Source organism: Falco biarmicus, chromosome 15, assembly GCF_023638135.1.
Source record: "Falco biarmicus isolate bFalBia1 chromosome 15, bFalBia1.pri, whole genome shotgun sequence".
NCBI lineage: Eukaryota > Metazoa > Chordata > Aves > Falconiformes > Falconidae > Falco > Falco biarmicus.
In genome coordinates this window covers 23224530-23241062 of record NC_079302.1, presented here as the reverse complement: position 1 = coordinate 23241062, position 16533 = coordinate 23224530, and the positions used below count along the sequence as shown (strand labels likewise).

At 45.6% G+C, this 16533-nt stretch overlaps 1 protein-coding gene across 1 annotated transcript; it reads right to left on the bottom strand.

The window, feature by feature from the left end:
* Nucleotides 1-489: 489 nt before the first annotated feature.
* Nucleotides 490-16313, bottom strand: PNP (purine nucleoside phosphorylase). The gene is made up of 6 exons (XM_056360561.1): nucleotides 14817-16313; nucleotides 11349-11518; nucleotides 10899-11002; nucleotides 9338-9513; nucleotides 5677-5867; nucleotides 490-4777 (listed from the first exon to the last, which is right to left on the bottom strand). Exons 1-6 carry the CDS (start codon nucleotides 14837-14839, stop codon nucleotides 4560-4562), a joined length of 882 nt encoding a protein of 293 aa, XP_056216536.1. The 5' UTR covers nucleotides 14840-16313; the 3' UTR covers nucleotides 490-4559.
* Between the last annotated feature and the right edge of the window lie 220 nt (nucleotides 16314-16533).

Sequence of the window (16533 nt, the reverse complement as noted above, 5' to 3'; positions counted from 1 at the left end):
CACAGCAGGGAGCAGAGCCGCAGCTCATGCAGGGATGGCAGCAGCCCCTCACAGTCACACTGCCCCAGGACACCCTCCTCTCTACTGATGAGGACCCGAGGGTGCTCCAAGTCAGCACCTGGGAGCAAAACATGGGCCCCGGCAGCGCCCTGAACCCACTCCCTGCCATCTCTGGGGAAATGCTGCCTCTGCAAAGCACCCAGTGGGGCAAGAACGGCTTGTTAGTCCATCAAGGGGTTTGCTAAGATTAAGAACAAGAGTTTCAGAGAAGGCTGTGAAGTTTCAGCCAAGATCAGCAAGTGGGGACTGTGCTGCTCTTCAAAGCCATCCCCCAGCATGGGTGTCTGGGCAGAGCTGGGGCAGGAGGGGACTTACCCTCTGCAGGAGAAAAGGCTGGATGGTTCCTTCCAGCTTTCACCTATGTCCCGGCTCTTAAACAGATTCCCATCTAAAAGTGCCATCAGATTTTGGAAATAACAGACCATCACGCTGCATATAGAGTCAGGCTTTAATTCAGCGACAAACCAGGATCAGCCCACTGATGCACCTGCACCACATCACTCCCCCTTGCTCCACATATTCAGTGGGGCAGGAAGAGATTAATTCTTCCCAGCAGCGAAGACCTAAAGCTTTTGGAAAAAAACCATGAACACTATCATAGCAGAAACCCCTTAATTCAACTGCCGGTTTTCAGTAAAGAGAAATGTCTGAGGGAATGTTGATAACTTGAAGGCAAAGCATATGTTCAGCTGCTGAGCCGAGACAGAGAACACATTTTTTAAAAAGCTTTCTGGTTTACTTTTATGTAGAAAAGAGTGCAAACAGCAAATCTCATGTAAAAGAAAGTCTGGGAAACCAAGCCTTGCAAAGGAAACAGAATGGGTCACACCACCAGGTGTTTTGGGGGAGGCTGCAGGGTTGTTTCTGAGACAACAGCAGAGATCTCTACTTACAAACTCATGATATGGTCCATCCAAGGGTTATATCAAGATTTCTTTTCTTGACATCACACTTGCATGTGAATGATGTGTGAGGGTGTCAATATAACACCTCCATCTTCTCCGGGGACTAGAAGCAGTGGGACCCCATGGTCTGAAGAGTTTTCTCTGGGCTGATGAGCAAGGAAAAGAGCTGGCGCAAAGGATGGGCCAGACTGGCTTGTGAACCCATGGCTGTGAGAGAATGAAAGAGCAGCTGTGCCACCTCTGTCCCACACTAGCACAGGTCCTCCCTGCGTGCCCTTGCCATGGGGATGGCAGCTGAGTTCACTGCTAACCACGGCACTGAGTGTGCCAGGAGCAGTCATGCAATTTGGCATTCTTTTTCCACTTGCCATTTTTTTAGCTTTTCATTTGTCTTCCAGATTATCCCTGCAACCACAGTTTCAGACAGAGATAAGAGGCGCAGTTCAGGAATGAAAGCAAGCTGAGGTTGTCTTACAGTCTATTCATTTCAGCCATGGATGCTCCCAGAAAGCACCAAGAACACTAAATAAAAGCATCAAGGAAACCACGTCCTGCCTCCAGCACAGGCTGCTGCACTGGCACCACCACAGCCCATCGCACCTTTCAGCTGCGCAGAAGTTAGCTGAGACCCTTTTGTTCTTGTTTCCCCCCTGCCTTGCCCCGAGAGTTGCTCAGCCTAGTGGGGTCAGCACAAAATACCTGTGCAAAGTGCCCAGATGTCCACAACCAGTTTTATTTTCTCCCAGTTCCTTCCTTACACAAAACCCTGAAGCTGGATTAAAAGTATTTCCAAAACCAGACAAACCCACTCGCTCTTGTATTCCCCCTCTCTCCCAAAGCCTGAGCAAGATTCTTTCCAAAGTGCCCAGGGCATCTTCCCTCCTGTCATTTACAGAGACAATAATCAGGATGTTCATGCCAAGTTGGAGCCATCCAAGTCAACCTTGGGCAGCAGGAATAAGAGCCCCCCCACTGTTTAAGGGTCCAAATGCTATTTAGAAAAATATTTCTTTAAGAACAGACACAATTAGCCAAAGATTTAGTTCCGTGGTGACTTGCAGATTCAGTTTTATGTTGTTTTTCAGTTGTACTCAGATACAAGTGCTTGGCACAGGTTTCACCCTCTGCCCGTGGCACAGCTGGAGAGAGGAGCAGACCCAGCCTAGCAGAAGCAGGTGCTGCTGCCAGGCTCCTCAGCACCCTGAGCCTGGCCTGAGAAGTACCAGCGCACCAGCAGGTTTTGTGGATGCCTCCCTTCACGTTGCAGTCCAACCTGAGTCCAATTAGTGACTGGAGTCTGCTGAAATCCCAGCCTGAGCTGCTCTGGCTGCTCACTAGCTACAGCTAGCTGCACAGCTGGCTTCCACTCAGCTGAGAGACTTTGTATACACCAAGCATTAGACAAATGCAAAGCACCATTTTCTAGGCATTTTCTTTTTCTCTCTGCCCTGTAACAAGCCCATACAGGGAGAAGCCTGAAAAGGGAGCAGGTAGAAGTGGTTCCTTCTTGTTCTGCACATCTGCCACTTTTCACATTTCACTGCTTTGCTGCCACTGTTGACAAGCACTTCACCCCTGGCTAGATCTGAAAAGGCAACAGCCTTGTGGGAAAAGGAGCTGGAATCTTCCCCTCTGCGTATCACCACCCTGAGACTGTCTTGACAGCCAGACCCACCAAATGGAAAAAGCTGGGATCTCTGAGGGCTCCCCCAAGTGCCAGGAGCTGCTGAACAAGCAATTCTGCCAGAGCACAGGCAACAAATCCTCCTCCTCCAGGAGGTCCTTGAGACCAGGCTGGGTAAATATTTGTCGGGACTGACCACAAGTAAATGTGCCCAGGAGAAGAGAAGGGGACAGGGTGGTCACTCCTACACTTGAAGTGCTACGGTTTCATGGAAAACATGCACAGCACAACTCTGTTCTTCCTGGTGGCAAGATCTGCACCATTAGCACAGCAGTTGAGACCAGCAACTCCAGCATGAAGGGCTTCAAGCAAATACCCATCCAGAAAACACTCACCAGGCCACAACGTCATTTTGCACCCAGAGCTGAAGAAATGCCACGGAAGGCTGAAGGCTGCGACGGAGGGCGAGCATCAAGAATAAACAACTGATCAGCTAAATTTAGGAAGGCAGACTGGGAGCTCTCCATCACCAGTTGGGTGTCTTCAGTTCAGACCACCATGTCAACCGAAAACATTTAGCTGTGACAGTGATGTGCTTTAAAAGAACTTGAAGATAAATGAATGGAAAAAGGTTACCTAATAATTACAGTCACTGTTTCACATCCAGCTGCGTTCTCTGCTCAGCTTGACCTTTGGGAAACAATGAATAACAGACCATTCTGGTGAATATTCACCCCTCCTTGACAGACCATCAGCATGCTCATGAAAGAGAGCATGATGGCCTCTCCCCTTTACCCTTTACTCATTGCTAGGCTCTACTTCTTCATGTAAGAGAACCAGGAAAGTCACAAAAATATCATACTTGTTCCAAAATAATTTCCACTGTAATTTCACATCACTAACCTCCACAAACCATTGGTGCTCTAATATCTGCTGCAGGGACTGCAGCAGAGCAAAGCTGGGCTGAAACACCGAGTCAAACGGATATCTCTGTCTTGGGACACCAAGAGGTAACTGGGTCTCCAGTGCAAGTGGCTCAAGCTGCTGATCTCTGAGATCAGAGAACCAGAAGGAACAAAATCAGGCAGAGCTGGACCTGGATCCTGTTTCCAGCTTGGCCACTTGTGCATGGACAAGTCACGCCATCTGAGCTGCTCTTTCACCCACTATTAAATAGAGCAACAGTGATTCAAGGCTGAAAACAGAGCAGGGAGGTGCAAGGGGGTGCTGGGGGGCATGCCGCATCACAGCAAACAGCTCCCGAGCTCTGTGGCTGTGTGCAAAGAGAGGGCTTTCTGGGACACCTGGGATGGTAAGGGAACACAACCCCATGCATGGGGTTGCAGGGGTTTTCCGAGCTGTAAAGCCAATCACAATTCACCTGCTCTGCAGCATTGCTTGTTCCAGACAGGTCTCATCTTTAGTCCAGCCCATTTTACACAGCCAGGTCCTCACCCAAAACTCAGGCTTTTTGTGGACTTCCACTGGGCTTCAGATGAGGCCCTACCAAAACATGCCCAGCAGGCACTGAGCCCTGCGACCAGCTCTCCACCTGGCCCATGGCCTGGGGGCTCAGTGCAGTAGGGGAGCAGAGACTCAGAGCTGGAGGGTGCTGTGCTGAGAGAGGCAGCACCACTGGTGAGAAACACCGAACACTGCAGCAAAATGAGGGGGAGCTGGAGCTCAGAGTACCAAGGGGCTCATTGCTGACATATGGGTTTGGGAATCTGCCAGAGGTCAGACCCTGTCTAAGTGCCAGAAAGCTGTTTTGGTCACTGGCTACTAACAAGGGGATCGTTCTAGCAAAATTCAAAAGCAAACCTCTGTACGTAACCAGCTAAAGCACCGGGACAAAGATCAAAAGGTCTATTCAAAATCAGAAGAGCAGAAGGGGACAGCCTCAACAACAGCTCTCCCCCAGCACCCGCTAGTGCTCACTCGTTATTGTATGAATGATAAATGGCTGGAGGTCATGCAGAGTTTGTGCTTTCCCGCAGTTTGCCAAGGAGGTGTGTGACTAGTTTCTGCAGGACTTCAGCCCGGACCACCGAGATGCGCAGGACTTCCTCGTGGTTGGCTTTTTCTTGACTGTTGTAGCTCATCACCACTTTGTTGGTGATGAGGGAGATCCCAAGGACTCGGAGGCCACAATGCCTGGCTACGATTACTTCTGGGACAGTGCTCATGCCTATGGCAGGGGAGAAAGGACCAGGATGAGTCATCAGGATTTACACCAAAACAAGATCTCTCTAAGGCTGCAAACCATGATCCTATCTTCGATGCATGCCCTTGTCTCATTCCCCCCTCAACTCTATTTCTGAGCTGTGCAATAGTTACAGGCTGTGATATTTGTGAGGCTGCAATAGCTATAGCACTACAGTTACAACTCTGCTCAGCACAATAAACATCCCACATCTGATTCCTGTGTGTGATTTCTCTCTCTCCCCAAGACGTGTCAGACTGCTTGCAGCCTTGCTAAGAGACACTGGTGTGCTGTGTCATTTGGCTCTTCTCCTTGGCTAAAAAAGCTGCTGCAAAGAAAAATGGCTTTGTGGGGAGCTGAGCTCCTTTCCTCACACACAGTAAATCTGTAGATGCTAACGAACAGAATTCCATGAGCCAGGGATCAAGCTGGAGGAATCATATGGATCATGACTCTTACTTTCCTCATATGCAGTTGGGAAGGTATCCATAATTACCATCTCTAAACAATCCAGACTCTTACTGCCTATGGTCTCAGAATAAAAAATTTCAAAAACAATAAAAAAATGAAAAGGACTTCACTTCTGATTGGGCCCCAATCAGCCCTGCTGAAGTCGAGCCATCTGAGCATGGGACATTTGCGTTTGGGAAACAAACACGTTGTGCCAGGATCCCTGTCCTGGGCAGCCACAAGCACAGAGACTTTCTGCAGACCCATCCTAGGAGCTGCACTAAGCCACCGCAGAGCTAAGCAGAAATATACAGAGCTCTTTTCTTCAGGCCCAGGAGACTCAAAGAGTCAAAGACTGAAGAAAGTCAGCCTTGAGCAGGACTCTTTAATCCATGTGCCCAATCAACCCTACCAGCCCAGCCTGGGCAGCTTACCTACAGCATCTGCTCCCAGCGCCTGCAGCACGCGGCACTCAGCAATGGTTTCATAGCAGGGACCAGCCAGCAAACAGTACACTCCTTCTCGGATGAAGCTCAGAAAGCCCAGCTCCTGCGCACTGTCCATTGCCAGGCCGAGCAGATCTTGTTCATAAGCATCTGACATGCAGGGAAACCTCACTCCAAACCTGCAAGGCAGTAAAGGGCACAGCCATGCTGATATTGCTGCCGCTACCTTCCCTCCATCAGAGTTCAGGGATGTTCATCCTCTGGACAAAAGGGAAGTGTTATGGGCAGACTGTCACGGATGCAGTCCGTGATGCAGTCCAATAATTCTTGCATTGTGACATTTCTGCTAGAAACCCTCAGCACACAGGTTACAGCTGTTGGAAGGTCCGGCACTGCCTTCCTACCACACAAACCCTTCTGGAACAGTCTTTCCAAGGACTCCTGTCTCTAGGGAGCACTGATGGCCAGTTCTCTCTCTCCCCAGTAGCTGCCCACAGTGACTTTCAAACATGATCCATCAGACAGCTGATGCCTTTGGCTTCTCCTGCACAACAGCCTGCAGACAGGCTCCCTGCAGCACCCAGAGGCCACCCTGGTGAGGCAGGTCGAGGGAGCATCAGTTACTACATTTAAGGCTCATTGCAGCAGGCAGCTACTAACCAGGCTCACGGCCAGGGATGCCCTGTACCACAGCATCAAGGGGTGTCCTATACCCGCACCAACACCCACATGCTTGAAACAGGAACAGAGTGGGGTGCACTGGAAAAATCACATGAGATTTGAGTCTTTTCCCTTTACTGTCTATGTGAGACCAGTTTGAAGGGCCTCAAGGAATGACTGTTTTTGGAAGGCAGATGAACAAAGCTTGCTAGTCAGAAAATACAACCCAGGAAAGAGCATCCACTTCTGCACTTGGTTCCTGGCACAGCAAGACCACACCAAACACAAGCTCGGACATGTTTCTAGGACAGAAGTACAATTCAGTGGCTCGTTTGAGATGCCCCAGTAGGTTCTGCCTGCCCCTCTGCTGCCTGTCCAGAGCATGCACACATCCTATAGGTCTTATATTGCATCTGCCAGCCCAAGAGAATGGGTATTGGATACTCAGCAGAGTGTCAGATGGTATTAGATGTCCATGTTAAGGCAAGGGCATCCCATTCTAGGTGTTCTCCCTTGCAGGGAAATGGGGAGAGCAGCACACATTGGAGCTCCAGGGCCATATTTTAGGTAGCCTCCACCTTCTGCTTCAAGGCTGGGTCTCTTGCTTGCTTATCTTGTCTTAAGATAACAGCTCAGTTCTGTTCCTGACTGAGGGAATCCTACTATTGACTCAGGAGAGCAGAAGCAGATGGCAAAGACTGGTACACTGCCACTGAGGAAATCTGGAAAATAAACTCTCAGCCATGTTCACCAACGCAGTTCAGTAGGACAGGATAAGTTCCCTCATCTAGGCTATTAAAGCTCCTGCTTGTTTACACGTTCTTCCAGCTGAATGTTTAGGGTGGTAGGTGGCTTGTGTTTATAAACATTAAATATTATATAAATAAAAAACAAGCTTTCCCATCTGGTTTAAGGTAATCAGTATTCATCACCATGAAAATTGCTTCTCTTTCCTGAAGGATGGCCAGCAATGCAGAAGCCAACCTCTAATTTATTAAATTCAGTCCTCAGATTCTTGCAGTATATTCCTTTTTCACATCACTTCATTGCCTCTAGTCTTACTCTGTTGTGCTTAGGTATATCCTTTCTGGTGACTGAGCTGGACTGGATTTTAGGAGGAGTTTGTTCAGCTAAAGCTCTGCAGTACTTTGAGAGCTGATTCATACAGACCTTTTGCCCATTTTGATGCCTTGGTCAGCAGTACAAAAGTCACCTCCCAGAGCACTGCAGTCTTCACCAGGAAGCTGCTTTTGGGAGGCAATGAGACAGCTATGCTGCCTTTGAATGCTGTCCAGATGGAGTTACTGTTTGATTGGCATTTTTCCTCCTGTTCCAGAGCAAGTATGCAAGTCCAGAGCGCTTTAAACACTCCTCCATATGGCTTCGGTGCTTTTTAACCATTCTTTCCTTCAACCCACACCAACCTCTATGAAGATTTAAAGATATTCTGCCTCAGGTGGGTACTGTCCTCTTGCCATTTGAATTGCAGAAGAGTTTATTTCCCCCGAGACAGTTGCTAACACCTTTCAGATTTCTTCAGAAGCAGAGGCCAGGCCTGGCGTCACATCAGGAAAGAACCAACAGTAACTGGAAGCCAGGCAGCCCAACTTACTCTCACACCAGAACTTTCTTTTGGAAGGATCTCCAGACAGTGCAGACACCTGTCCTGCAAACATCCTTTTTTCAAGATGAAGGTTCCAAGCCAACAACAGATTTCACCATCCTGTCATCTAAACTCACTCTTGTTCACAAGCTAGCACCTCCTTCACCACCTCTCTATTGCCTGTCCTCTGGCCTCACAGACCTGGCTTTCATCTGGCTTCCCTCCTGCCAGCTCAAGTAGGAAATAACTCTTGCTACTGTTATCCCCTCATCACAATCCAGCCTCTTTCTTTCCCACCATAAGGCTCCTGGTAGTTCTGAATCTTTACTGCTTCCATGTTGACTTTCCGGACATTTGACGTGCTCTCCTCTGCTCACCCTGAATCTCCAATGGATGTGTCCTCACACTCTTTTTATCTCCATCAGAGAGTCAAGGGACTTTTTTTTTGTAAACACTGGTCCATCCGGCATGTCCCCTTCTCAGTGCTCTGACCTTGCTGGTGCTGGTTGCCTTTCACCCTACCAGTCTGATGGTGCCTGGGAAGGCTTTTAGGATCACAGATCCATTTGTGTTGGAAGGAACCCTGAGGTCATCTAAATCCAACCTCCTGCTCAAAGCAACTCTATGTCTGGTGGCAACTAGGGGTGAGGGTGTGTTACAAGCCTATCTGTGCACCATCCATAAGGTAAAGATTCCGCTACAGAGCTGGTATAGGAAGCCTGATTTCCCAGCTCAGCTAGCAGACCTTGTAGATCTAGAGGTCTCCCAAGAAGCTTCCAAGACAACCACCTCTCATCAGGCTGATGCCTTCATTGAATACATGATGCACCCATACAAAGTGAATACAAAGGCACCCCAGTTTAATGGGCTGGATACAAGGGTGGTTATCGGGAGATGTAGAGGCTTTATCTTTGCTCCACTGTCAACTTACTGCCTGGCCTCTTTGTATCAGTTCCATCACACCAGAAACAGCTGTTGAAAGATGCAGGCTGGAGACACTGCATCTCACCACATTGCTCAAATAAGAGGAACTAGCAGAGAGAAAGACTGACAAGAACAGACAGCAGCAGGTCTCTTTAGCAGATGGTATGGTTGGCCATGTTAGGAGAAGGATCAGAAGCCTACTTTTATACAGCAAAACCTTCTGCAGGTTTGCGTGTAAATTCCTTATAGGCTTGTAAGAGTAAGCAACAGCCAAGGAAGGGTGCTTGGGGAAGGCAGGGCAGGTGGCACAGTGCGCACAGCTTTGCTTTAACTTTTCCCTCGTGGGTACCTGGAGTCAAACTCTACCTTTCAGTAAATATTTGCCATCAGGTGCAACTGGCAGGCCCAGCCTGTGGCTGGGGGAAGAAAGGGTTAATTGCTAACATGGAGCTGATGCCTTACCTCTCATCATTTGGCCCACGCAGTGGATTATGCCCTCCCAAGCCAAACATGCTGATGTGATCTCTTATGAACATGATGTCCCCCACTTGGAAGTGGGGATTCAGTCCCCCAGCAGCATTTGTGACAATCAAGATCTCCACCCCCAGGAGAAAGAAGACCCTGATGGGAAAGGTGACCTGCAAGAGCCAAAGGCATATGTACAATGAGTATCTCAATTAGTAGACAGCTACTACTGCTACACTTGTAGTATTGCAATTTGTGGACAGCTTACATGATACAGAGAAGGGTCTGTATGAGGCTACAAGGAGTTGAAACAACTTTTTCTCCATTTTTAAATATTCCTCTAATTAAAATAGAATTTAAATGTTTTTAAAACGTATTAAAACCTAATCTTGAAATAAATACCATTAAAATCCAAACCCACATTTCCTACAGTTGCACTAAGGTCAAATAAATGCGGTACAAAGAATATGCAGATAATTTTTCCTCGCTGTCAGGGTCTTGCAGAGATCAAACTACTGTGCTGATTGAAGTAACTACCTACGCACATGGACTTGGAGAGTAATTGATAAACCAGTTTTTTTACAGTAATGCTGCATTTTACTGAAGCAGAGAGGTTATTTTATTACTTTCATTTTATTCACGTTAGTTCACTTCATTGACCTACTTATCCAAAGTTAAGGAACAAACGGAAACTAGAAAAAAATTTAAAAGTTTAATTTTGAGAAGTCAAGAAGGAATTGGGATGATATTTGCTACCTCTAAAATGCTGAAGAAGCTGTGAGCAGAAAATTTCCTGCCTATGGACATAATATCTTAAAGAAATGAGTTAATTTTAGTTTAATAGGAAAACATGTCTGGATAAACCTAGTTTTTCTATTAAGTTTATCAAGACATGTTTGTCTATCAAGTGCATTTAAAATAGTTTGTTTTTTCTACAAGAAGTTGAGCAGTGCCAAGTATTACACAAATAAAATCTCTAAGCTGTCAAAATAAAAAAAAAACCACAACACTATCAGGCAGTATATAAATATTATTGGTCTTTTCAAACTGAAAAGTATATATGTGCATGTTAGGTAATATTAACACAAATAATAACATACTTCCATATGTTAACTGGGAAGGTATACCAAGTTACATTAGCCAATGAATTCTTTGAGGGCCAAAAAAAAAAGCTGTAAACTATACAAATGCAAAAGAAGATTAGAATAGATTATTGTTATCACTCAAAGTTTCCTGGTTGCTGATTTAAATAATGATTAAAATGACCAAGTTAAAAGCATGTAAATTAATCTGCCTTGTATGATACACTATTTTCCCCTGTGAGTACAGCAGGACTAGCCACTTTGCATGGCTGCACAGCATCAGCTTCACCTACCAGAAGCTGACTACCTCTTGGTTTGAGCTCCCAGTTTTATTTTTTGGAGAGAAATCTGATATCTAAGCAAGATTCATTGCAAGAGCTAACTCCTGCAGCTGGATATTAAAGCAAGTGGTCAATTTTGCATCTTTTACAACATACCTCACCTTACGTGAATGATTTTTCTTAAGGAGAACTCACCGCGCTGGTAGTGTGTCCTTCATAATAGTGGAAACGTCCCTGCATACACACGCAGGGCTGCCCGTTCAGCTCTCCAAACACCAATCTGCCAACATGCCCTGCAACTGGAAATTAGTAGAGTGTCATTTTAGTTACAGGTTTCAAGGTCTTCGACTTCAGAGGGATTTGTCCATTGATGATTATGCATTACAGTGGGACCAAGCACTGTGAAACCGAGAGCTGAGTCAATTAAATATCATAGCACAGAATTATGTATTATTTTTTTTGGAGGTTTTGTTTGTTTGTTTGGGTTTTTTTATTATTATTTTTTACTGTGAACACACATTACACCACTGTTGGACTGATTTGCAGACCAACACGGGTGGTGCACGCTGCCTTGAGTTATCTCTCCGCAAGGCTCTGTGGCAGGCTGCTGATGGATGGGATGCTGACACCCTGGGTTGTGCCAACCTGTGCTCCGTGGGAAGTGAGGGATGTCCTCATACAGAAAGACTGTCTTGTTGTCCAATGCATCGGCCAGACCTCCCAGTCCTGATCCACAGATGATGGCAGTCTTCGGGCGCTGGACAGAATGGGCACGTAACCAATCTGCTGTTTCCTTATACACCTCATAGCTATTTCTGCAGAAGGAGAACAGGCCAGTGAGGCTATCAACCCATCCAAAAAACAAGCTTCAAAGGACAAAAGTCCTGAAAAGCTGCAAAGAAAAAGAAATTTCATTCAGACTAAAATAATAAAAGCTTCGCTGTTATTATCAATGTTTCCCTTATAATGTCATGTATTTTACTCCTGGCCACAGGCAAATAACTTGAATCCTCTTTGCTGGTTTCATTCTATAGTGGAAGAATGGCCAATGATATCCAGATCACAGAAGTGTCACAAGGCATAACCAGCTCCTATTTCTGGTGGGCTCTGATCTCTCCTGAGTTAAAGGAATGCAAAAGCACAGTTAGACTGAGAAATTGCAACCTATATGTGTGTGTGCCTGGGGATGTCCAGCCTCTGATGGGGGAATCCAAGAGGATGGAAGTCCAAGGCCACCCATATGGCACAGCTGGGATGCTGTGCTGCCAAGGGAGTAGACACTGTCCTCTGCAATAGGTAGACTAGCGGGACAGGGGGCAAACATCATCTACAGAGATGGATAAGGCAATCTCCATAGGTGCTGAGTGCTATCAGCTCCAAGTGCTTCCTTCTGGGGCTGGTACACATCTTAAACATCCACCTTCTCAATACCTTGTGGTTTCATTACAGAAGGCTAAAAATGGAGATTTTTTTAATCCTCCTCTCTCCCACAGGGTGGGCAGTGGGTCACATCTGCAGTCTAGTTCTAGGCAAGAGGCCCAATGACATCAGTCTACACCAAAACAACTGAAAACAGGAATTTGGGCTCCTAGGTTTATGCTGTTTGATTTAAGAGGGGAACTGCTCAAACACCTTGGCAAAAAAAATGTCTTATCCAGCTCTGAGGCACATTGCCAGAAGGTGGGATAGAAGCTGGCATTACACTGCCTTTTGTGCGTCTGTCTCACAGAAGGGAAAGTACTTCAGTTTTTAGGCCTGTCAGTCCAGTATTCATCAGATGCATTAATCGCAGTTTTGGAACAAAATCAATAGAAGAATAATCCCATAATCCTATTTCCAATAGGACAATACAGATACTTTCTGAAAGTAAATACCAAGGTTGATTGGAAACTCTCCTCAAAAGGGTACCAACAGTATTTCTTGATAGCGACTCAATCATTACCTTTGATGAGTAAAATTAATGACTGCATGTGGTATAGGACTGGGTCACGGAGTGACCTAACACAGGTAGGGGCAGCAGGTTCTCTATGTGAAACATTGATCTGCTTATTAAGGGGTGAGAGAATCCGACATTGTGGGGTTGAAGATGATGTAAAATTGACTGGAGATGCTGACAAGCAGTCACTGTTTGCTTCATGAATATGTTAGGTTTGGTTTTTTTAAATCAAGCCTCTTATTTCCAGAGGTGCAAGCCTTAGTCATGTCATGATTCTGCTGTCTGAAGCCTTCAAGAACATACAGCAAAGCTTTCAAAGTGGTGCTGCACACTCCAGTATGTCTCAGACCAGCAATGAAGAGGACCTGACAGCGTACAACTGGTTCCTCTAACTGAAATAACAAAATACTCAAATAAAGGATCTCAATTCGGTTTTTTTTCCTTTATACTGACAAGGTAGGTAGTTATTGCACAGGTATCTTCTGTGAGCTTTTTCATCTCCTAGCGTCTAGCTCCTGCTATGAGTCCTGTCCAATGTCTGGTACATCAAACTTACATTCCTAGTTACAAACTAGGATGTCGAAAATACCTGAGCCTGTCATAAACCTGCAATCCCATAAGAATTAACTTCTATGTGCATGAATTAAAATGAAGACTCATACTTAGCTGCAATACTTTTCAAAGGAAAAGTCTGGAAATGAGAAAGTTATTTACCATAACATAGTGTTGAATTTTCCCGGTTTTCCTGAAACAAGCACAACTATGGAAGTGATGTTAACAAAGCCTATCCCCGATTATATTATCCCTTGTTCCCAGACAAAAGCTTTACAAGTGCTTTACATACATTAATGAACGATTTCTCCCAATTTCTCTGTTGAATAACAGTAATCCTAGAGGGAACCATGAGAATTTAAACATAATATCCAAGCTTTGGACGTACCTGTGACAGGCATAAGAAAAGAATGAGGTCACCAGGATCTGCTCTTCCTCTTGACCATTAATCCCCGTTTTTTAATTATTAAAAAAAAATAAGTCCTTGCAAAATAGCATTAAAGAATGAATATTATTGCTATATCCCCAGAATGTTAGGAGTGGGGGATGAATCCCATTCATTGTCTGCTGAAGACATTGGGATTGACTGAGCTATGCTGAGATTCAGGGAATTTTTTTTCCTTCTAAACAGAAGATGTTAAAATATTTCTTATGCAAAAAATTAGAGCTCCTGTGCTGTGTAACTCCTTGCCTGAAAGGAGCTTCAACGTGTGTGCAGGGGCCTTGCAGAGCCCTCTCCATCCCAAAGGCTTTGGACAGGTCAGAGCTGTCCCCAGTGCCGAGAGCACAATGATGCCAAAATTCATCTGCAGTGCCCTGCTTGTGATATTAAGTTTTCAGAAATCTTCTAGACACACAGCATCAAAGAGGACTGGCAGGCACAGATAATTTCTGAATGCAAAGGAGATACCTGCTTAGTGGGAGTGGAAGGGGAATTTGACCGGTGGGTCACCAAATGTGATGTCTGGCATGGAACTGCATGAGCCTGAGGTCTGTGCGAGCTTTTTGACAGCCTGAATATAAGTAGCACAAAGCCTCCTATAGCTACTCTGTCTCCAACGAGACACGCCTAATAATAGTGCTCAGTAGCATTGCTCTGGATTAAATCACAGGATCAGCTAAAAGCACAATCCTTTTTATTGTGATTGCTGTCATCCACTGGAGAAACATGTCTGCAGCAAAACACAGGACTGCCACTGATGACAGATCTTTTATGGCATGAAAAAAGCCTACCCTCATTGTGCTTCTAGGTTGATTGAAAGCAAATCCATCTGCAAAGCAGGCATATCCCAATAAACAAATAAAGTGTTACATTTTAGAGGGGCATACCACCATACATTTTTGCAGTGTATGGTTCTCCACACCACAGTATCTGCCTCTTCTGGCCCATAACTCTCCCAAGGTCATCTGCTCATTGCCATATTTCATAATACCAGCACCTGACAGAGGCAGATGGCCAGATTCCTCTTCAATAATAAGATGTTTACTTCTGAGCAGCCGTTGTCTGACATTTATGGAGTGCCCAGTAAGAAGAAGAGGAAAACAAGGCAAGGAAGAAGTGATGCAATTTTGCTAGCCCCTTCCAGCTTGAATGTCTGTGCACCCCCTACTATACAGCACCTTACCTGTCTTCCTCAGCATAGGCCATCCTCCTCCTCTCTGGTTAACCAAAAGAAGGGGATGGTTGCTGGAAATGGAGCTGCAGGATACTATTTGACGGAAGAGCAGAGGCCCATTGAAGCTGCAGAAGCTGCTGTCTCCGGCAGCAAGTCAGGGACGTGTCTCTCAGCTTCTATCTTGCCTTCCCCTGAGCATCTTTAATCCCCAAGTAGGAGGGGCATGTTCAGGACATCTGCTTTTCTGGTCTCACCACCCATGACACATATGCTCTAGAGCTCTACAGAAAGCTTACACACATGCACACAGGCTTTCTAATGCAGGTTAAGCCTAGAAAGTTCACATGCGCGTGCACAACTTTTCAGCAGCCACTCAGAGGAGAGCAGCTGATGACGGACCTGCATAGATTTGCACACTCCTGCATCAATTGGGAACACGCTAGCAGCTGGAGTCACCTGCCTCTTTGCAATTCAAACCCCTGGGAGCATGGCATGAGCTCACTGGGAGCATGCAGACTCTGCGAGATGACCTGTATCACCTACTACTGCAACGAGACATTTCCATATCTCATATAATTATCTTGCCATTCTTTCATGGCAACAAGGAGCAATGTCCATTAGCTCCCTCCAGGCTTTCTTTTTTGCTCACATTTAATTGCCTCACCCATCTCAAAAGGAAATACTGCTTTGAGATATGCTAAACCTCTGTTCAGCTGATTACATTATGGAAGACAGGGGTGGGGGGGTGCAGAAATCAGGGCCCCCACCATCTGCACCTCTAATTTTAAGCTTTGTTTTATATGGAAATAAAGCTTAAGACAACCTTGTCATATATACGGGTCTGTCCATGCAACAATGTCTGATACCAACAATTGATGTAAACCACATTTTACAGAGCCATAGGTATTTCCAAGATAACTGAATGCCAAAAAAATTCAAGAAGGTTGGTGATGAGTAGAGAAGAGACCTAACATGCCCCAGGTAAAAGGCTACAGCTACAAAATGTACTCACAATTTAATAGATCCAGAAGGAACACATGGGGCTAGAATTTATAAATACACCAAGAAGGGAGAAAACAGCTTCAATCAGAAATTGTCAATTCCTAGACAAATCAGCCAGACATTGAAAAAATTAGAAAATTGGGAAGAACTGGTTTCAGATCTCATAATATTTCTTATTACTTCCATTCACATTTGGTGTTTGGTCTTGAAGAGCCCACATCAAACATCCTCTTGGTTGCCCCAGAAACCTCTCTCCGAGAACTTCAAAGTCAAACAAGGTAATAAACACCACAAGAAAAACCTGGGCATTTTTAAAGAGATACACTTCATGTTGAAAGCAGAAACCCACTGTCCTCCAATGTCAGCACAGGCTGGGAGTCTGTAACAACCAGCAGTATTTAAACATCAAATTCTGTTGACAACTGGTATTTGTTGAAAGGTACAATTGGCACTGAAGAAAGAGAAAATGGATCTGAACAGAAGCTGTAAGTGCCCTTTCCCCCCCCCCCCAAGTTCTTGACAGTCTCCCTTCCCTTCTCGTATTCACGCTTCAACTTCTTATTTACTGTCTCTTACAAAACCTAAAATGACACTTCTACAAAGATCAGTAGGCAGAAGGGCTGTCACTTCAGGAACCAGTGGTACATTGCTGCACTGGCATAGTGCATCTTGCTCTCAGTTTGCTGGGGGCAGTAGTAAAACAACATTAAGGGTCTAATATTGC